We start from the raw sequence: 22,829 nt of genomic DNA, 5'->3' as shown, positions 1-22,829 counted from the left end.
TTTGCTTTTTGGGTTTTTTTTTTTTTTTTTTTTTTTGCACGTGGATGTTTGGTTGTTCCAGCAGCATGTGTGGAAGACACCATCTTCTCTCCATTGTATTTCCTTAGCTCCTTTGTCAAAGATCAGTTGAGTCTGCGTATGAGGGTCAATTTCTGGGCTATTCGGCCATGGTTTCTATGAAAGAAATGCAGAATTGTAACCTCACTGCTCAGCCTCCAGTAGCTTCCATTATCCACTCTGTCTGACTGTTTGACTCTGTTTGAACAGAGTCAAACCTGGGAGCGGGCCCTGATTTACTTTTCACATATGCATGATTCTGTGAAATTCCAGCAAAGTTTAACCAAAGCTTGGTTAGCTTCCTCAGCAGCTAATTAGGCACAAGAGAATCTTTGGGCAAAAACCAGTCACTGTCCAGGCAAAAAGAAAAAGAAGACTTGCTCCGCTACTTTTCAAAATTTGCATACTTCAATTTTTAGTTGACTCAAGACTGGTGGGCCCAGCTGTGGGCTCCCAACACTAAGGACTTTTGGTGAAACTCAGAGAATGAGCTTAGTTCCAGGACTCAAGAATCCTGCTCTGAGCCCCTGGGTGTCAGGCTCAGGGCCCCTGCTCCCTGTGCACTCTGCGTGCACCTGCTATCCTTATGTACTGTGTTTGCTGATTCCTCGGCTTCACCTTCTAGACTGTGGGAAGCTCCTTAAAGCTGAGGTTCTTTTTCTCTTTATCTCCATGATTAACGCTGTGCCTAGTACTGGGGCACCTGGGTGGCTCAGTTAGTTAAGTGTCTGCCTTTGACTGAGGTCATGTTCTCAGGGTCTTGGGATCCAGCCCTGTGTCAGGCTCCCTCCTCCATGGCAGTCTGCTTCTCCCTCTTCCTCTGTCCCTCTGCCTGCTTGTGCCAATTAATAAATAAAATATTAAAAAAAAACCAGCTCTGTGCCTAGTACATAATAGGCAATTAAGATTTTTGAAAATTAAATTCTCTCTCTCTTTTTTTTAACCTTTGAATGACTTTTACTGCCCTTCACCGAGGCTAGGAGCTGTGAATACCTAATAATACAGTACACATCTATAGGGGATTCTAGTCAAGGGCAGGCAGCATATCTTGGTGGTTGAGAGCATGCCCTCCAGAGCCGTATTGCCTGGGTTCATACTCCAATCTGCCTCCTACTAATCATGTCACCTTGAGCAAGTTTCTTGACTGCTCTGTGCCTTAGTTTCTCACCTATAAAATGGGGATAACCATAGTACCCACCTCATAGACCTGTGAGAATTAAATGTTAATAATGTATGTAAAGTGCTTGGAACAATGCCTGGTACAGTAAGTGTTGACTGTTATTATTCTGATTATGATCACAATTATTGTCATTATTATTCCAATAAATTGGTAGAGAGTTTCCTATTCCCTGCTCTCCCTTATAGCCCAGAACTTCTTGGGGGGGGGGTGCCACTGTTGAGAAATAGCTGATTTGGTAGAACGAGAGTTATGGCCAAACATATAAATTAGTAAACTTAATCCAAGGTAATGAAGCTTACATGAGGATAGAATAAAGGCTCAATAAAGGCTCCAACAGAAGAACTGGCATTTATTCCCCAGGCTTTAGACCCCTGAAGCCTTTTAGTACTCCTTTCTTCCCTGGAAAATGGTGGCAGCAAGAAAATAGTTCCAAATCCAGATCCTAGAAGAAGAAAAATACTACAACAATTATAAGCAAATGGGGAAAGTTGGTATTTGCATACTTTCCATTCAGTGAAATGGATCCTTCCCTGTTCTCTTTCTCCAGGCTCTCATTACTTCTTATCTGGTCTGTTCCAACCCACTTGAAGCAGGATCGCCTTACAGGGACCTCAGCTGGGTGCTGAGCAGTGATTCCCAACTTTGGTTACACATCGGAATTCTGAGATTCTGTGTTTCCAATAAACTCAGGAGCTGCAGATTTTGCTGGACTACTGAACACACTCTGAGTAACAAGGGCTTGGAGAACATGGTAACATTATATCCCCTTGCCCAATAACATCATAGACTTCCTGTTACCCACATCATAAGATGCCTCAGTCTGGCATCTCAGGCTGGCATCAGGGTCACTTAAGATCCTCTGACAGCAGTGGTTCTTAAATATGACTAGTATCTGAATGGCCTGTGGGTTATGTTTTAAAAGATATGTATTCCTGGCCCCCACATTAAGCCTGCTAAATTATACTCTTCAAGATACACCCTACCAAGGGCATTTGGAAGACACATCCTAAATGGTGTAGAAGATCAACGAGGCTTAGGAGCCCCAATGGGTTCCAAGACACTTTTTCAGGCTCATTTCCCATTCATCCATCGAACATCTATCACATCTGCCTCCTACCAGGTATTAGAAAAACAAAGATGAAAACAGTTTGATCCTTAATCATGAGAGATTGGCAAGATAAATGTCAAAATTAGATTATTAACTACTCCCCAGCCATGGTGTAAATGCTCACATCCCTACCTACCGACTTCTCTTTTTAAGACTGTCCGGGCCCCTCAGCATCCCATTGTCACCCATCCTAATAAACCAGTCCCCATACCCTCTTTACTCCATTGAGCCTCCATACTTGTTTGGTTATTTCTTCCAGCTGGCTTTCCTTGGTACTAAAATAGAGCTCAAAGAGGAGAAAGGAATTACCGGAAGTGTCACCAACCACAATAATTAACATTTTTTAAAAATATTTTATTTATTTATTTGACAGAGATCACAAGTAGGCAGAGAGGCAGGCGGCGGGGGTGGGGCGGGGGGGGGCGGAGATGGCTCCCTGCTGAGCAGAGAGCCCGATGTGGGGCTCCATTCCAGGATGCTGGGATCATGACCCGAGCCAAAGGCAGAGGCTTTTTTTTTTTTTTTTAAGATTTTATTTATTTATTTGACAGACAGAGATCACAAGTAGGGAGAGAGGCAGGCAGAGAGAGAGAGAGAAAGAGAGGAAGAAGCAGGCTCCCCGCCAAGCAGAGAGCCCGATGCGGGACTCGATTCCAGGACCCTGGGATCATGACCTGAGCGAAAGGCAGAGGCCTTAACCCACTGAGCCACCCAGGCGCCCCGAAGGCAGAGACTTTAACCCACTGAGCCACCCACGATAATTAACATTTATATAATGACTTCCTTGGGCCCGCAGTTCTAAGCTGTTCTAAGCAGTTTCCATTGGTAAAGCGTGTAAAATTCTCACAACAGCCTTATAAGATGGCTATTACTACTATCCCCCGTTCTGGGTTTGAGAAAACCGAGGCACAGAGAAGTTAAGCAACTTGCCCAAAGACACAGAGTCAGTAACCAAGCCGGGTTTATTTTTAAGTCTTATAATCTACCGCCAAGTTGGTGACAGGGCTGTCAGGAAAAGGACTAATTTCTAATTCCCAGGCCTAAGCCCTTTCTGGCAAATCAGTGTTGGTGTGCTGGTTGCACAACTGAGACTCAAGCGTGGGTGCAGCGATGCGGTCTTCTATCTCCCACAGTGCCTAGCAGGGGTGCGAGCCCTCAGTTACCGGACGGGCTGCCCCAAACTGCGGGGACCGGGCACTGGATGGATAATTATTCAAACAGACAGACAAACACGCAAACAAGGGAGGCAGCCAGCGGGTCTCACGTGACCACTAGGTCACACGCCGCTATCTCCCCCCCACCCCAGCCTGGAGCGCTGGAGGAGGACCCTCCGGCTCCCTTTAGAGACCTCCCCTGTCCAGCTCGGGTTCTGCGCTCCGTCCTCCCAGCCACAAGGTGCCCCCAGACCCCCGGCTCCTCTTCCGCCGCCGTCAGAGCATCGTTCTCTCTCCTCTCTCCGCCGCTTCCTGCTCCGGGGATCCGCGCTCTGAGCTCTGGGGCGGAGGCGCCCGAGGCTTCCCGGGGCGCTCGGCCAGGTAACAGCGCGGCGCGAACGGCCGCACTCAGGCCGCTGGGCTGGGTCCGAGACGAGGACGGCCCGGTCCGCCCGGCCCACTGACGGGGAAGGAGGCGGGCAGATGGCCCCGCCTGGCCGCCGAGGAGGGGCCGGGGTGGGGGTGGGGCTCTTCCTGCCCGGGGGCGCGGGAGGCCTTGCCACTGGGGGCTCGGGCGGGCGGGAGGCTGGAGGTCCGCACAGCGCCGTGGCCCGCGGGTGGTGGGCGAGTCCGAGGGAGCGGCGCTCGCGGTGCCGGCGGGGCGCAGGGCTTGCAGCTCGCCCCAGCCACGCCTGCTCCGCGGCTGCGAGCCAGGTGGGCCCGCCCAGCGCTCCTCCTCCCGAATCTGGCCCTGGAACGGCAGGAGCGAGGACGGGAGCCTTGGAATTCTGAACCGGATCGGCCACCCCAATACCCTTCCGTTCTTTTACCCAAAAGTAGGAAAAAGAAAAAAAAAAGAAAAGAAAGCGGAAATCCAGAGATGGAGTGACTTTCCCAAGGTCACAGACTTGTATCTGCCCCTTACAAATGTCTATTCTTTTATTTAAATGTTTGTAAATAGACTACTGTTTCCTCTGTTCTGCCAGGGAATTAGGATTCAGGGAAGAGGGCTCTAAAAATACTAATCAGCAGATCCAAATGAGCTGATCCGTATTACTGGCCGGTGACCCTGGCATTTACAAGGAAATAAGCGAGAGCGGTTCTTTTCACTCTGGGTACTTTGTATTTCCGGCCCTTGCTCTGGAAATTTGGCCTAGATGTTTTACCAAATTTATCTCAGAACTCCTTGTCAGAACAGGGCCGGATTAGAATTTTCAATCCTCTTTTCTTCACTCTTTCGTTTTCCTCTTTTTTTTTTTTTTTTTAAATGGAGACTTAAGAGGTGGAAGTGATTTGTCCACACTTTTATCGTACTTAGGGGCACAGACAGAATTGGACTCAGGACTGTGATTGATAACCTGCTGTTTTCTTGAATAGAAACCTGATTTTAGATGAATGCTGTACAGAACTTGACCTTGGTAAAGCCCTCTGGATAGCATTCTGGGGAGTGGTTTGTGTGTTGAAGTGTGTTGGTCTAGGGATACTGTTTCACATGTCAGAATAGGGTAGTCATGCAGAAAATTCCTGCTGAGATGAGACAGATATCTGAAATGTTTTTGACTTTTTTTATTTGTACTTTGAATAGCGGAGCTAACGAATATTAATAACAACATCTTGGTTACCTTAAGATTTTAGACCTGGATGGCTAAATTGACTCAGTTACAGTCATTCTTGGCTTGGTGTACTTGTCCTTAGTAAACATTTCAGAGTGTAGCTTTCTGACTTTGTTTGGTGTTTAACTGAATAACTGCCTTAAGGATATTTTTTATATCTCAACAGAAATTTCCCACGTAAACATCTTCTGCTTCTGCCTTGGTCAGTCTTTGAGTCGGGTTTCAGAACTAAACAGAACTAGGATTTATTTTTTCCCTTTCCGAAATACCTCGACTCCGTTTAGTTCCCTATTCAGGTTTACCTCAAGTTTCGATTTTAATTGGTAAACCCGTGACCCAAATCCAAACTTCAGCTGAGTTAGTATCAGCTTCAAACCACACGAAACCGCTATGCGTCATATGACCTCTCGCAGAAACCACAGGTGGTGGTAGTTTTTTTCGCGAGAGTGTCTTTTTGGGATTTTTGAAGCGTGAACACATTATCTAATATGTGTATTGTATTACTCATGTTCATCCAAGGTCAGTCATCACTGGCAGGTTATTGTTGACATTTACTCATCGTAATGATACGATACATTATTATCAGGCAGTCTACCAACTCAGAATGCAGTTCCTGATTTTCGGTTTAGAGGTTTTATCAGTTATCTCTAAGGAACATGGAATCAGAATCACAACCACGCTTTAATGGACAATTCTTGACTGTGTTGATAAGGACGAAGTATTTCAGTGAAGGCAATGTTTTTGTACTATCCTAGAGTAGGAATGAAGATGATACGCAAATTGACCCAATGCTGTTTTCTTAGGGTGCATCCTTTGTTTTTTTCTGGTTTTGGTCTTTTCATCATAGGATGGCATTAGCTCTGTGTCCGCAGGTGCTGTGCAGCCTGGGGGGCTGGCTCTCGCTCTACATTTCTTTCTGCCGCCTGAATAAGCACCGAAGCTTTGAGTGGAGCTGCCGGCTGGTGACGTTCACCCACGGAATCCTCTCCATAGGGCTCTCGGCTTATATTGGCTTCATTGATGGCCCCTGGCCTTTTACCCACCCAGGTAGGTGGGAGACATTAGAGGATTTTTCCCTAAGGGGTTTATAATTTGGGGGGTAGTCTTGGAAGGATGGGACATTTGCAAAGAATTTGTACAATATTGGAGAATACTAAAGAATAATTACCTTTACAGTTTGTATTGGGAGTCTTCATTTTTTTTTGTTTAAAGAAGATTTTATTTATTTATTTGACAGACAGAGATCACATGTAGGCAGAGAGGCAGGCAGTGAGAGAGAGGAGGAAACAGGCTTCCTGGTGAGCAGAGAGCCCAGTGTAGGGCTCTATCTCAGGAACCTGGGATCATGACCTGAGCTGAAGGCAGAGTCTTTAACCCACTGAGCCACTCAGGCGCCCCTGCTCTCCTCCTTTTATAAGGACACCAGGCATATTGGATAAGGGCCCATCCTAACAACTTCATTTTAATTTACCTCTTTAAAGGCCTTCTTTCCAAATACAGTCACATTCTGATGAGATGGGCATTAGGGCTTCAACATAAGAATCTGGGGGTACAATTCAGACCAGAAGTCCCCTAGGATATGATTTTTTTTTTAAATTTCTTAGATTCCTTTTTTTTATTTCCTTAAGTTTCTATATTGAGCTTCTGAGGTTTTCCCAAAACTATTCCAACTGATATGAAAGCTGCTATTAAGCTGTATGTCTTATATGCAGGTTTTAAAGAGATTTGAACATTGAGTCCTTGGACTCAGTTTTCCTGGGCTAGGAATACACTAACTCCTGGGGTTCTTTCCAAGGTCCACTTTCAAGAAGGGTAGGGCCACCAGTGCCCGACAATCTAACCCATTAAGCTAAGAAATTAATCTGGCATCCAGGGCAGAATAACTGAAAGAGTCTGGAAACAGACCTTTAAAATTGGTTACATAAATAAACAAACAAATAAATAAAAATTTTAAAAATAAAAAGAGAAAGAAACTGTAGGGTTTTAACTGAAAAGACAAACAGCTCAATTTTATGCTGCTCCGTAGAGAGGACACTGAGATCATGCCTGGTGCTCAGGTCACTTATTGAGATCCGATTCAACAGAACAGCATTTCCCGAGCCTGTGACATTATTGGGTTTGATAAAGACCAAAGTTTTAGTTTTTATTCTTTCGTGGTTGTCACTCAAATGCACGTGCCTGCCTGGTTCAGGAAAGCTCGGGAAACATTGGACCCTGGTGCAAGTCAGCTCAGTTCCCAGCCATTCAGTTTGCTTTTGTCTCGGTTTATTTCAGGCTCACCCAATACTCCTCTCCAAGTGCACGTTCTGTGTCTCACCTTGGGCTACTTCATCTTCGACTTGGGCTGGTGCATCTACTTCCAGTCCGAGGGGCCCCTGATGCTGGCTCACCACACACTCAGTATCCTGGGCATCATCATGGCCCTGGTGCTCGGGGAGTCAGGCACAGAGGTCAACGCGGTCCTCTTTGGAAGTGAGATCACCAACCCCTTGCTGCAGATGCGCTGGTTTCTCCGAGAAACAGGCCACTACCACAGTTTCACTGGAGATGTGGTGGACTTCCTCTTCGTGGCCCTGTTTACCGGAGTGAGGATTGGTGTAGGAGCTCGCCTCCTTTTCTGTGAACTAGTCTCCCCCAAGCCCAAGTGGTTTGTGAAAGTTGGGGGAGTAGCGATGTACACCGTGTCTTGGTGTTTCATGTTCAGCATCTGGCGTTTTGCGTGGAGGAAAAGCATCAAGAAATACCATTCCTGGAGAAGCAGGCGGGGCGAGGAGCGGCAGCTGAAGCAGAACGGCCATCTCAAAACACACTAGCCGTGACTTTGTCCAGACGGTGGGCCAGGATTAGTCGGCCGCGGGACCCAGGTTGGAGATACGGCTGTTACAGAACCATGCTTCCAGTGAAGTTAGGTTTCAGAAAAGGGCTAAACCTTATCAGTCAGGTTTGGTCAATCTTCGAATGGAACCCATACCAGTATTAAAACATGAACTTCCAGCGTAGTGCGGTTGTAGAAAAGCGAAACTACGTGTGGTAGTTGTGAGTATGTCACTGTGAGGTGAGCAATGCTGCATTCTTTTTAGTTCCTGGTGTCCCTGCGTCCTCTTGTCTCTGGGATGCCTGATGGCTAGACAGCTCAGGAGGGAATCTGAGAATTCCTTTGAGAATTAATTCCTCGAGCAAACTCTTATTCCTGCTTTCCATGTAACAATTTTTTTTTTAAAGATTTTTATTTATTTATTTAACAGAGACACAGCAAGAGAGGGAACACAAGCAGGGGGAGTGGGAGAGGGAGAAGCCGGCTTCCCACTGAGCAGGGAGCCCGATGTGGGCCTCGATCCCAGGACCCCAGGATCATGACCTGAGCCAAAGGCAGACGCTTAATGCCTGAGCCACCCAGGCGCCCCTCCAGGTAGCAATTTTAAATGAAGTCACCCCATTTACTATAAAGGGAAGGACTTTCAGGAAGAAAATGTCTGACATTCTGAGCATCAGATCAGGGAACTGGATATGCTTACACAAAGGGAAAGAGCGGAGAGAAAGATGGGGTGAAATTGGCCGTGGTGGTGGGTCACATCTTGAGGACCCCCATACCAACTGTTGAGTGTCCCGAAGACACCCCCAGGTTTAGTGCTTTGGTTAGAGGATTCCCATGACTCAGAATGTAGTCACGCTCCTAGCTGTGGTTAATTACATTGAAAGGGTACAAAGAGAGCAGCAAAGGAAAACGTGCCTAGGGCTGAGTCCAAGGGAAACCAGGCCCAAGCTTCCAGAGCCCTCTCCAAAAGTGGGATCACCCAGGATGTGCTTAATTGCTCTAACAACAGTTTGCGGCCATATGTATAAAATATCCAACAAGGAAGGTCATTAGATGCTCAGTGCCCAAGTGTTTAATTGGGGGCTGGTCATGTAGGCAGCCATTGCCCGGCATGGAGCAAAATTCCTGACTCTCAGCAGGAAGGTGGGTGTTCAGCATGCACCATATTGTTTGCACAAACAAGTTAGGCACAGTGGGCCATTCTCAGCGGTTGGTGGAGGGGGTGCTCCCGAAATCGAAGTTCCCAGATGCGAGCCAAGGGCCAGCCTTGCAGGTAGGCCTTCCCAAGGGCAGGAGTTCAGGTCTGCCCTGTTAACTCTTTCCTGCACAAAAACCAGAGAGCTAGGCCTTTGGATGAGAGATGAATGAAATGTGGACAGATTTACCACGTCCTGTTGTACGGGTTCTGCCCTACCAGGAAAACCATGCCAATTCTCAGGGCTTTTGTGCATTAATCTCCCAGGCATGAGAGACTGTGAGTGAATTCCATAGGGATTTACCATGTGGATTCCACGGTGCTTGAGATGGCAGTTCAAGTTTCAGCTCTGCTCTACGTACTGCAGACCAGAACCAAAGTCAAGTGTGCTGGCTGCAGGGTGATGGGGCTAATTTTTTAAATTTCATATACATTCCCCTTAGCCCTCTAAACTACCTTTTCTTTTTTTTTTTTTTTAGATTATTTATCTATTTATTTGACAGAGAGGCAGGCAGAGAGGGTGGTGGGGAGCAGGATTCCTGCTGAGCAGAGAGCCCAATGCAGGGCTGAATTCCAGGACCCCAGGATCATCATCTGAGCTGAAGGCAGAAGTTTAACCCACTGAGCCACCCAGGCACCCCTTAACTACCTTTTCTTTTCGCTGAAAAAAGTGCCCCTCTCTGTGGATAAAATATGACAAGGACAGTCTTGGAAGGGAACAAAATATTTTTTAGCCCAGTAGTCTCCAATCTCACCCAGGGAAAGTGAGAAACTAAGTTTAGAACGGGAGGTTAGGAATCCATACTTTCTGGGTTCTTCTAACTAATTTGGCTACTCACTTGCCAGATCGATTGGTCAGGTCGCTGGTGTACTCTTTGTCTCAGTTTATACCCCGTTGTGTATTTCACAGCAACACTGTGGCATTTTATGAAGGGGTGTCTTTAATGTAGGACTTTTATGGGAAAAAAATTAAGTATTATTTATTTATTGTTTATTTATTTATTTGATTACTGTATTATGTTATTTAGACCACTGGGGATTGATATGCTCAGTTACTGAGCAAATGTGTGGGGCCACTGAAGGTTAAGCCTAGGTCGGTAGAAAGTCTCCACCCATTCTATAGTCACTGGTAATACTAACCTAATGAGTGGTCTTGAAAATGGATGTCAGTGGCCAGACATGGTGGAGCACTGGAACCGCATAAAGTCGTCATTGCTCTGGCAAAAGCAGCTTCCAAGGCATGTTAACAGTGGGTCTTTTAAAAGGACTGTCATCTGGTTAATGAGGTTTGCTGCACATGGAAATAATCTGACAGTAGTGTCTCCGTCTCTTTTCTTCTATGATCAGGATCCCCAGAAGGCTGGTGAGCTTCTTTCCAACAAAACTGTGGTCAAAGTTGGATGCTAGGGAATGCTGATTTTAGCAAAAGCCTAGTAAAAAAGAGTGGCTTGGCGCAGAAGCTTAAAAAAAGAAAAAGCTGGCTCTTGAATTTTGGCACAGTGCAACCTGTTCCATACCAGACAAATGAATAGGCTTAATCTGGTACCAATTTTTTTTTTCTTTTTATTCCTCAGAAGTGAAGGGATTGCAGATCTTGCTGTTTTAGGGGTACTCTCATGGGAATGTACGTAGGTGTCTTTTGGAATTTGAATAACCTAAATAATAAGAGAAGAAAAATTGTTCATTTCAGCTTTTCTTGATGTTTTAACTAATAACTATGAAGGAACCTCCCTGAGAGAAAAATGGGACATGAAGGTGAGTCAGCAGTTAAGATGCCAGGTTTCTACGTCACAGGTAAATGAAGGGCTAATTAACATGTGATATGGTCCAACAAAATGAAGTATTTTACTTATTTGCCTTTGGATTACTATGTAATAATTAATAATTCCTAACACTGCTCAAGAAAGATTTATATTTCAATGAGATTTATACTAAATTTTATAAAAATAAACTTTTTATCAACCCAAGTCTGCCTTTACATCTTTATTGTGGTTTTTGCCAAGTAAAACGAAAAGAATTCTTCTGGCTTGTAGAAATGTTGACCCATATTTATACTTATCTGTGAAATACTTCTTATCTGTTCTTACCACCAACCTTTCCTAATAACTGTTTACTTTGGGGAGCAACAATCTACAGACAGGGAAAAAACTGCCAGAGAGAGGAAGAACTAAATTTCTTTATTTTGCCACCTGTTTGGGTAGTTGCCTTGAATTATTTATTGTATTTCTCTCTCAGGGGCAGAGGGAGAGAGAGAGAATCTCAAGTGGATTCCCTGCTGAGCATAGAGCCTGACAACCTGGGGGCTCAGTCCCACAACCTTGAGGTCATGACCTGAGCCAAAACCAAGAGTTGGATGCTCAGGCACCGCTGAGCATTGCCTTGAAAATGATGTTGAATAGGCTTCATGAAGACAAGGTCCTCAGCTCTCTTCAGAACTGTGTTTAGAATGCCTAGAACAGTGTTAGATGTACAGTAGGTGCTCAATAAATGTTGAAGAAGAACGGATGAAGATATGGTTTAGAATAACCACCCTGCCCCCCCCCCCCCCGGGAGAGGTAACCTCAAAGCATGCACCATGGATTGTGTCACCAGTGTTATTTTTTTTAGGTTAAGCGACTAATGACCGTGGGCACTGTGTTCTCCCTAGATTGGTGTGACTCTCCTGAAGGCATTCTTCACATATAGCCTTTATGAGTCTAGAGCTACCAAGAGCTCTAAGGAGCCTTTCAGGGATGTTTTTACTCTTAAAGAGATTTTCATCACTGAAAAAAATAGTTCTGGAATGAATAACCACTGGCTTAATTAAATCCTTTGCTTACCATCTTCTGAAGCTTTCCCACAGCAAATGCCTTCTTTGCTCACAGCTAGAACTTTGGGTCTGTTTAAGTTTGGAAAGATCTTGAAAGCAGCCTGCCAAGAGGTTTTGTATGCAAGGAAGAGAAGGTGAATTAGGAAATTTTCCCAGTTTGTTTTATTCCTGAAGCTCAAGTAGTGAGGCGTTCTGGAAGGGAAGAGAACTCATTTTTTTAAAGGCATGATTTGATGACTCATTGGGTCCAATTAATTTCATACCTACCCTGTAAATTATTAGAATCTGGCAAAAGGATTTAGTATGTTTAAGGAAGATATACGTTTGGGGATAAAGTTTGCATTTTGGTCATTTTATGTGGCTGGATGGAGCTATTTTCAGTTAATACGCAAAAAATACGCAATTTCAGTTCTGGGGTAGAATTATGCTAGGGTACACCAGCAGGTGGCGATATATCCTGGTCTGATCATTAGGAAAGTGGTTTGGAACGTTAATCTGCTGCTATTCTTTCCCAAAATAAACATTACAAAATTAGCTGGCTGTGCCCTGAACTTAAAAAAAAAAAAAATCAAGCAATAAAGAGTCATCTTTGGCCTCTGTTTATCTTTTCCTTTTTTTTTTACCCCGTCCTAACGTCAGCCTTAGCTCATGCATCTATTCAGGGATAATGATCTTTTCATGAACTGTTACAGGTTGACTTTTAGAAACAGCATTGTTCAGAGGTAACTGTTTCCCCTCTCCGCAACCACTGTTTATTAAATTTGCTTTAACTCTTGATTTCCACAAAAAGGCTGAGAACCCTCACTTACCAATACAGGTTTAAACCCATTAAGTCTGAAAACAGGTAAAGGGACAGCCACTTTTGACACTGGCAGGCAGAACTGAACTTTTTGCATGCGGTACTTAAATTGCTACACTATGGAATTATGCAACCGTAAAACTAGATGGATATCTAAACGTACCCGGTAGGGAGAAAAAAAAAAAAAAAAGAAAGAAAGAAAAAGAAAATATGGGAACTCTTCAGAGAACTGCTTTGCTTTCTACTGGATAAATACACTTAACTTGCTGCTCCTATTTCTCCCCACAGCAAGCTTGTGAAGTCGCTGTGGAAAGCACCATGCTTTCTCCATTTGGAAATCATACATTTCATTTTGCCAAGGCAGAAGCAGCCTCAAAGCAATATTATTATACCAAGAAATCCTGGCTCCAATTCCCAAACTCTCTCCCCCGCCGTCCCCCCACCCCCAGCCCCACACAGCTCCCTCCTCTAACTCCCCTCCACCCCACCACCGGCAGCCAGGACTGGTGCGCGGCGTCCCCTGCCCCGGGACGAGGCCAGCAGGTGCCCAGGTGAGCGTCCAAGGCCAAACCCTCTCTTTGCTGGGGTATGCTGAGTTAGGGACGGTGTCCCGGCACCTGGACCTGAGCTCTTCGCTTCCATCAGTCACAAGCGGTCTTTATGTGTTATCAGAAAATAAGAACAAGCACATTCCATTAAGGAATAAACGTTTCCAGGGCAGGGGGTGGGGGTGGTGCGGATAATTCCCAAAGAGCCTCTCATCCCCGACGCCTCCCGTCCGGGAGAGTGCTCTTTGGCGGTGTCCGGGGGTAAGCCCAGCTGGTACAAGCCACACTCCAAAGCACAGCTCTTGGGCGCTCACCGGGCCCAGGGGCCGACGCTGGGTGGGTGGGACTCCCGGGGTGGGCCGGTTCCCCCCTCCCCCCGCCCCGCAGAACTACTTTTTCGCTCCCCCAAACAGGACTCCGGCGGAGGCGTCCGCGCGGCCGTGGCGCGCGGGGAAGCGCGGGGGAGACGAGGACGGCCGGGCGGCGAGGGCGGCGAGGGCGGCGGGGCGGCCCTGCGCGTCGCGGAGGGATCCCGGGTGAGGCGGCTTCCCGAAGTCAGAGGGGAGGAGGCCAAAAAAAAGTCGGCGGGGGAGGGGAAGCGCGAGCTCGCGCTGGACGCGGCCGGGGCCGGGAGGACAGAACCGGAACCGGAACCCGTGCGCGCGCCTGCGGTCGTCGCGCGGCCCCCACCGCCGGCTGCCTCCTCCGCCCGCCGCGCGCGTTCCCGCGAGGGCCCCAGGACCCGGCGAGCCGGGCCCCGCGCTCCGAGTGGTCGCCGCCGCCGCGTTGCCGCCCCTGCCGCCGACCTTCGGGGCCGGTGCTTAGAGGCCGGGCCGCACGGGAACCTCCCGCCCCTCGCGGGAACGGCCGCCTACCGGCGCGTCGGGGAGGAGCCGCCGCCGCCCGTGCCGACTGCGGAAGAGTCCGGGCCTCCCAGGGATGGGGAGCAGCCCGCGGCGCTGAGAGACCAGGTTCCTGTCACCTCTGGCTGCGGGACTCCCTCTCCCGGCGCCCGCGGTCGTCCCAGTGCCCAGAGCCTGGTGGGGGCGGCGAGGAAGACGAGAGGGGTCCCCCGGCCCGGGGACATGGAGCCTCGCGAGCCTGGCGCGGGACGGCCCGAGACGCGGCCGAGGCTGCGGCCACGAGCGGCCGGCAGCCCCAGATAGAGAGCGGAGAGCAGAGCGGCCGGCCCCGCGGCGGCGGGGACTCGCAGGCCCCCGAGACTCCGGAGGAGGAGCCGACACCCCAGCCCCGAGCTGATCCCGCCCCAGCCCCGGAGAGATTCCCGGGCCCCTTCCCCGGCGGCTCGCCGACTTCCCTCCGTGACGAAGTTTTCTCCTTGTGCCTTCCCGAGGATTGAGCTCTAGCTCTCGAACTCGCCTTCTGGCAGACTTCCTCGGTTTGTTTTGGGAGATAACCTGTTTTGCTCCGACCTACATCCCCTTTCCGTCACCTCTTCCAGTGGGACGTTCTAGATGACTGAATGGAGTTTTGAGTTGGACTTTTGTGTCCCTTACGGAGTCGGGCCTGATCCCAGAGCACTGGGGGTGGGGTGGAGGTGTTACTGTAAAATGCAAGTTGGATAAAAGGAGGACCTCTCGCCAAGGGCCCCAATGAGTGGCACACAGTCTACTATCACCGACAGGTTGGTATGAAGCTCCCCTTGCGCTTAGCTTCCCTGGATTCGGCCTGACCTAGCAGAGAGTCAGTGATTGCCAATTGCCTTTGACCAGTGAAGTTGACAGGCTGAGGAGAGAGGGTTGTTTGGGAGCTCTGCAATTAGTCTGGGGTTGCTGCCAAGTTACCCAGTTGATTGAATTTGGAAATGTAGCTTTTTTCTGGAGAGAAACTTTTCTCCAGATTCTCAGCGAAGGGGTAGGTAAAGCCATGATTGTGGTTTTTCTGTCTGTAGCGGGCATTGGGATTCTGTACTTATCTTGGAACCAGAGAAAGGTCATTTTGGGTGAAGGTCAGTGCCCGAAGCCGGCTGGGGTATTGGTGCATCATCGGTTTTCCTCCTGCTCTGTAATTCTCTAGACACTGTTAGATTTTAGGAATTGCTGCTTGTGAACTTCATTCTGAGGCCACTACATGATGATTTTTGAACTTGATCTTCTTTGAATATTGAGCTGCGTAGTGTTTATTATCTAATGATTTTCCAGAATGTTGAAATTACTAGTAAATCACAGGCTCTTGCTGGATCTAAAAAGGGGGAGGGAAAGTCATGGGGCTTGATTTTAATTGCTGCATTTTTAGTATTTCATCTTCCAGAAGCATTTGCATCAAAGAGATACAAACCCTAAGCGAATTAGATGGTACATGGTAGCATGGCAGGTGGATTTGTTGAGTTCTGTGAGTCCTTTCTACTGCTTATCTATGTTTCCTGGTGGTTGGTGAGTTGAGCTAGATTATGGGGTTTAAATGGAGCTTCTTTACTCTTAAGGGTTATTCTTTGGAATATTAGCTTAAACAGTAAATTCCTTTACTGTGTTTTATTTCTCAGTATCATTATGACATTGTATGCTGGTTCCAAATTTCAGTCAACCTTTTTTTTTAAGTCAGTATTCAAACTATTACATCATTTTTTTTTTTTTTTTAGAGATCAAATAACTGAATGAGGGGGCCAAAGAAAGCACTTTGATGAAGAGTGCAACAATAGTGCTTCTGCAGAAAATAGTTGAATTTCCTAATAGGAGTTTCACCAAATCATCAGAGTCATTTGTTGATTTTAAAAGGGCCAAATTCCATTATCATACCATAACAGCTACTCCAGAAACAGAACTTCCTCTTCCTGTTGATGCTTTGCCGTATCACGTGAATGTTCACCTAAAAGATTCCATTAAATATTTAAACTATATTCTTTGTGCATTTTTTATCTTATTTATTTGACAGAGCACAAGTAGGCAGAGAAGCAGGCAGAGGGAGCAGGGGAAGCAGACTCCCTGCTGAGCAGAGCACCGGATGCGGGGCTCTATCCTAGGACCCTGGGATCATGACCTGAGCGGAAGGCCCCTGCCTAACCTACTGAGCCACCCAGGGGCCCCTCCTAGTATATTTTTTAAAATGCATTTTAGTTTTCAACTTTTCTGATTGTACCCAAGGAGCAACAGTGCTTATCCTAAGCACTTCTTTGGGTTATCCCTATTGCTTTTCCTTTCAGGGTTTTTTGCTACTGAGAAGTCACTGTAATGGGTGTGTGGGTAATTGTTTTTATTTTCCTGGTTCATTCAGTTCTAGCCCTCTGTGTTGAGCCTTTAGACAAGAAGTCTTATTAGGATCTAATGTAATATTGATAGTTTTTATTGTGATACTAGGGGTGCTTAATTTTGTAGAAACAAAACCTGGGGTCACCAGCTTATTTCCCATGAAAATCACCTGATAGCTCCCACATAATAATCTTCTTCCTTTCTGCTTCTCAGAGATTTGCTTCCTTTTTTTTAGTATCTTGGAAATAAAATCTTGGGATTTGGAATTTTTTAATAAGTTAGATGAGATATAAATATGCAATAAACATGCCATCAGTGAATGTCTGTTCTTTGCCAGGCTCTGTGCTAGGCACAAAGGATTAAAAGACAAGTATTCTAAGTGTAAAATGAATCTGCAAATTGGTTTGAGTATTGATATCCTTGAATTAGTTCAGGTGTTGGCTGATCTCTCGTACTTTTCTAAACTGAAAAAAAAAAAAACAAAACTTCAGAAGCCACTTAATTTAATATGCATTGCCAAGAGAGTATGGATACCTGTATCTTAGGAATTTGTACTAGTTTTTTTTTAAAACAAGATTATTCTTGGGTGACTGTTACATTTTCTTTAAACACGTATAACTCTGCAAATATCAAGCATCCATTTGCTCATTGGAAGAGTAATTGTCCCTGATTTGAATATATGTTGGGGTGAAATCTGGAAGCCGTGGTATAGTGTTATTTTTTTTCCAGTACGTTAACCAAGTTACGAGTATACAGTAGTTCTTAGCTTCTTCTCAGCTCTGTCTACCTCATCCTCTTTTCTCACGGTCTAATTCCAGTGTACTGTAGGTGTATTTTGCTGATACTAGAGCTATTGGCAAATTAACAGTGCCAGTGTAGCTTTTTAAAGATCCTTTCAAGTTTGAAGTACTGTATGTGGTATGGCTTTGTTTGTAGAGTGTGCAGACCCACCAGGCCAGCTGTGTGAGTTAGAGTTCTTTCATTGTGGTGCTTCTGACTACAGAGTCTGTCTGTCCTCATTTGAAATCAGACTAGCTGGTTTTGGGCGTTGTTCTGTTTTGCAGTTTGTGGCAGGCGACACATGGCTGAACAAGATAAGAAGGGTTTTATTCTTGTGTTAGGGACGTGCTGGGGCTGGGATGGAATTCAGCTATGTTTAGGCTCTGATTGGTCACTGTGGATACTCAGAACTCTGTTATATCCTGTTATTATTTTACAGTTAAATTAACACATTCATTTACTCCCTTCTCTTCCTCCTCCATCTTCTACTCTCCAGATCCCTCACTCTCTCCCCCCTTTTTAAAAGGTGTAGTCATCAATTTAAAATCCAAACTATATGCAGGGTAGCTACTGTTTTTATGTAGTGTATCTGAATAGTGGGTTTTTTTTTTAAATCTAAGCAGCTTATGAATACCATCTAGTGTCTTGCTTTGTAACTTCTGTGAGACATATAGTTTTCCACTTTTAGAATCAGCCCTCATAAAGTGGTAGAAATATCTGATTGCTCTTCTTCAGTTTGCATTGATTGTGTATTTAGTCTTAAAATATATCCTAATTGTTTGCAGTCCTCTTAGACGCTTATCTCTGTCCCTGAAAATTTAGGGGTCTTGTGGTACTTGGAATTTCTTCTGAGAGATAGAGAAGGGAGAATGCTCTTTCAGTGGATTCCCTAAATGATTTCAGACTAGATTTTAGAAAAGTGAATTTTCAGGGACGATACAGGTGGGATTTTGTTATAACAGTAAATGGATCTTTGGTCTAGGACTTAGGGATTTTATTGTTTTGTATGGTAGATAAAGGTTTTTGATATGTTGGCATTTTCTTAGTACTGAGTTCACATGTACACTTGTTTAATTTAAGCAAACTTCTGGTGAGTGTAAAGCTGTGACTTTATGCATATATATTACTGTGTATATATGCATATACACAGTAATTGACATTTTCATCCAGGTTACCTTTTCTGCCATCATTGCCATGTAATGCTTTTGATGAAAAAAAAAAAAAAAATGACTCCTGTATGTGTGCTATTTCAGGGTTGCCTGAGTCATCTGCAGGCTCAAGTTATTTGTACCGTTTACTTGTAAAGTCAGTCATTTGATAAATACAAAATTGAGATTAGGGACCAGGATCATAGTGCTAGCTTTATTTCGGTTTAATGTTCTTCCAGTGCAGTATAAAATCCTGATTCATATAGACATGCGATAGTACATTTACTTGTACACGTTTACATGAGTCAACATGTAGAGTAACCTTTTAAAAAAGTGCAGAGCTACACTCTTCCTGATTAATGGCACATTTATAAGATATTCATATGTATTTGGTGAGGTGACAAAAGAATCTATCTGAATCATTGCAAAAATACGGTAACCTGGTAATGCTGCTTAACACATTGGTGGTATCTCGTTAAAATGTGGTGGATAACATTGAGTTAATACATTTTATTTATTATACATTATATTTATTATACATTTATTCTTTTTATCTACTTCATTTATACATTTATTCTTATATATTTATCTGTATTACTGTAAATACATTTTATTTATTATAAATTTTAACTGTTTGCATTTTCAGTTTAAAATTAAAGTGATATTTGAGGCAGACATTGATGAAACCCATAAATGGTGGATTTTACACCTTTTTCTGTGGAGCATTATGATTCCAGAGAAAACAGAAAATCTTTGAGTAGACATATGTGGTATCCTCTTCTGAAAGCCATCTGGAAATGGGTATGAATTGCCTACTAAACTGATACAGGTCAAAGAAAGCAGGATATTTTAATGGTTTTCTAGAGGTCATTGGAGAGACTCTTACATCCTGGTCATCTGACAAAATTATGAGAAATGTTTCTTATCATGTAATTGCTTATCTCTTAGAAATAGGAATGTCACATTTTCAGGAACAGATTGCTGGAGCATAACTTCTTTTAGTCTCATTTGTTAAAATTTGATAATGTTTTAAAGTTTCATTTGAAGACCTTCTCTTTTCCCTTTTAATAACTGAAGAGTCCTCAAAATAGTGGCATTTGAACCGAAAGTTTAAAATGAGCAAAATTATAAATATTTTGTTTCTTTTTGAGTAAAACGCTCTGGCGTATGTAAGAGTATCTTATTGTAGTGTAATTCTTAAACATTTACAGTGTTCTGACTCCCCATGGGCAGATCATTATTTACATTTAGGCAACTCATGCAGTTTAAGTCAAGATGATAAAACTGGAAAGGAGAGACCCATGATTTTAACCTAGATTTTCTGACTCTCAAGTCCCCCACTCTTTTCTTGTAATTATTGTCTTTCTCTGTGTATTTTTTTTTTCTGTCCTACTTTCCTTTAATAATTTTCCAATCTGGCCAAGTTAGAGTCAGATTTTTCTCTTATAGGATGTTTTCTAATACGTTGTCTATTCTAGAGGATCAAGCTCTGGTCATTTCCTCACGAGACTGAACAACAGTCTGGTAGATCTAGTAGTCGGGAAGTTTTTCTTGATCTTTAGCTCAAACTTTTAATTTGTCCTGTTACAAGTATATACTTGCTGTAGCAGGCTAAATAATGCTGTCGTCCCATTTTGTGTTTATACAACTCTAAATGGTTCAGACACTTAACCAGCACCCTTTCCCTACCCCCACCCTATTCTTTGCTTAGCCAAGTTGTATGTTCTGTTGATTTGTTGTCGAAAAATCATCCTGTCACTCTTAAAGTCTTATTAGCTTTTCCCCAATTGGTCTCCTAGTGCAAAATTATTTTTTTCCTTAGATGTACTCCTAGAACAAAATGTAGTATTCTGTATTTTATTTTTACCCATATTCTAGAGCAGCAAGTTCCAACTTCAGTTTAATGTAATCAGAGGGGCTAGTTTTCTCTAGGCATAGCCCAAGATTAAGGCTAAAGAGATTCTGAAGTTCATTTTAATTCACTTTTGTTTTACCTTTTTGCCACTGTGTTTATAAGAACTATTACTAATGATTAGAGACCATAAAAGAAGGAAAAAGTGCATATTTAAATTATAAAGTACATAGGATATAGAGCTCTTCAATATTTTGATCTTTTTCATTGATAGTAACTTAGTTTAAAATTACTTAAATAGATGTCTTTGTTCTTTTGTATTTTGCTAGCAATTTTGTTTCCTCAAACTTTAGGACTTTAGAAACATGCCAAAGTTAGGGCATTTTTCAACTTGGAATATGTAGAATACCAAGATAGCCGTATATGAAGGATTTTGTGAGGCAGCTTCTAACTCCCAAGAGAACCTTATGAAGCTAGTGACTTAGAATAATTTTTATCTTTTTGATTCAATGGAGGTAACATATGATGGTCTGAAGGTCAGAGGCTTTGCCTAAATTGCATAAGCGTACATTGTTGACTTTCAGTAGAAGAAGAAATACACTAAGGTTACCTTATTGAATTAGCCTGCACCAATGCAGCTGACAGTTTAGATTCATACCAAAACAGGATCTTTTACTAATTCAAATGCTGAATCCTGGTTTTTGAGATCATAGTCACATGATAGGCCTGGGTGGCTTCCCGGTGTTGAAAGGCAAGCAAGTCTAATGGCCAACGAAAAATTAGATTTCCTGTCTTGGGACTATGAGTAACAATTCACGAAGAAATTCACAAAGGAATGTAAGAAAACCTGGTTTAGTGAATGCTTACAACTAATTAGCCACTTGTTACACTGCTTTTTCTTTAATGTTATAACGCCCATTGTAGTCATTTAAAGATACTGCTCTGAGACTACAGTTTTGGTCAAATATTTCATTTAAATGCTCATTTTAGGTTCACATCCTCAAGAGATCAAAGAGGATTTTGTAGATCTTCTTTGGATTCAGAAATGTAGATTTTACATATATTGTTGAAAAACTGAAGATTTCATCAGCATCTGAAGAAGTCATTTGTGAAATTGATCATGTAATGCAGAAATTGGCTATATCTCGTCTAGAAGAATAACAAGTCCAAAATACAGAACATTCCCAACTTGCAGTGGTTTGACTTTAAGATAATGCAGTGACAATATGCATTCAGTAGAAACTGCACTTAGAATTTTGAATTTTGACATTTTTCTGGGCTGGTGGCATGCACTACAGCACACTGTCTTGACGCTGCTTAGTGGCAGCAAGCCCACTGCTCTCAAGCCATATGATCATGAGGGTAAACAACCAATATACTTAAAATCATTCTGTTACCTGTATAATCTGTTTTTTTACTTTCAGTGCAGTATTCAATAAATTACATGAGATATTCAACACTTTATTATGAAATAGGTTTTGTGTTAGATGATTTTGCCCACCTGTAGGCTAAGGTGAGTGTTCTGCACACGTCTCAGGCGAGGCTCAGCTATGATGTTCAGTAGGTTAGGTGTACTAAATGCATTTTCAACTTAACGATATTTTCAACTTACAGTGGGTTTATTGGGACATAAGGCTGTCATAAGTTGAGGATGATATCCATACTTAAGTACATATAGGAAATCTCATGAAGGGGCTTAGACATCCCCTTCCATAGATTTTAGATGGGTTATCTGCCTGTGTTCCAGACGCAAGCTGGTATGATGTGGTTTGCCCTGTACAGTCTCTGTGGTTTACTCAGAGGAAGTGGTTCTTGTGGGTGAAGGTCTGATCTTTTCAGAGATTGTTGGTGGCACATGCACCGTCAGCTTATTTCCTGTTTTATTGGCTGTTTGGGCAAGACCTTCTCAGAGCAAGTACTGCTGAAGGGGTATTTAAATATTTTGTAGTGCCAGGATAGATGGTTATAATGTATAATATCTACCTCTCGGGTGATATGAGGGTTAAATTAATGTTTGTGAAGTGCTTTGAGATCCTAAGATGAGTAGTGCAGACATGTTCCTAATCATGTTTGTAAGTTACTGCTATGTCCAGATATTGCTCAAATTTAAGGAAAAACATGTTCATGGAATAAAGTGTTGCTCTGTGGACCTTGACTTCTGTAACTATTCAAGTGTTGTTTAATCACTGTAAGAGTCATGGTTAGGCTTTTTCCCCTCTTTTTTCTTTCCTTCTAACTTTATAATTTTACCCTACATGGGTGAACTTAATGGAGTAGATACCTAGTCTACAGTACTGGTTAAGGCTTTTTCACAAAACTTAATGTTTCAAGCATGCTTCCTCGCTAGTTTAACTGGCATACTGAAATAATAGAATTTAGAGAAATTCCTTTGAGATCTGTGGTTGTACCACCCATACACAAAACCTTTTATTGGCTTTGCTGTAATCTTAAGATGAACAAACTGATCAAATTGCACATGTCATAATTCTGAAATTTTTTTTTTTTTTTTTTTTTGCTTTGCATGTGTAGCCTTTGCCACTAAAAGATTAACAATGACTATTTTTT

The 22,829-nt window shown here is 43.8% G+C and overlaps 2 protein-coding genes across 8 annotated transcripts in view; both read left to right on the top strand.

The window, feature by feature from the left end:
* The first annotated feature begins 3,051 nt into the window (after positions 1–3,051).
* Positions 3,052–9,668, top strand: TLCD5 (TLC domain containing 5). Of its 4 annotated transcripts, none has more exons than XM_046017802.1 (3): positions 3,052–3,880; positions 5,971–6,159; positions 7,387–9,668. In XM_046017802.1, the coding sequence occupies exons 1-3, from the start codon at positions 3,547–3,549 to the stop codon at positions 7,923–7,925; spliced, it is 1,062 nt and encodes a 353-aa protein (XP_045873758.1). In that variant the 5' UTR covers positions 3,052–3,546; the 3' UTR covers positions 7,926–9,668. The 4 variants fall into 4 exon arrangements, with proteins under 4 accessions (XP_045873758.1, XP_045873760.1, XP_045873759.1 ...); XM_046017804.1 differs by having other exon boundaries at positions 3,796–3,880; positions 5,985–6,159; XM_046017803.1 differs by having other exon boundaries at positions 3,806–3,880; positions 5,960–6,159.
* Positions 9,669–13,973: 4,305 nt separating this feature from the next.
* The window catches only part of ARHGEF12 (Rho guanine nucleotide exchange factor 12), a 139,428-nt gene continuing 130,572 nt past the window's right edge, over positions 13,974–22,829 (top strand). For 2 of the 4 annotated variants that reach the window (XM_046014698.1, XM_046014695.1), the window contains exon 1: positions 13,975–14,923. In XM_046014698.1, the coding sequence (XP_045870654.1) occupies positions 14,892–14,923 (32 nt within the window). In that variant the 5' untranslated portion in view covers positions 13,975–14,891. Of the gene's footprint in view, positions 14,924–22,829 lie in introns of all 4 variants that reach the window. The other 2 variants (XM_046014699.1, XM_046014697.1) reach the window with 2 other exon arrangements.

Source organism: Meles meles, chromosome 8 (assembly GCF_922984935.1).
Source record: "Meles meles chromosome 8, mMelMel3.1 paternal haplotype, whole genome shotgun sequence".
Lineage (NCBI taxonomy): Eukaryota > Metazoa > Chordata > Mammalia > Carnivora > Mustelidae > Meles > Meles meles.
Note: the sequence above shows the minus strand (reverse complement) of the source record. Positions and strands in the feature narration are given on the sequence as shown.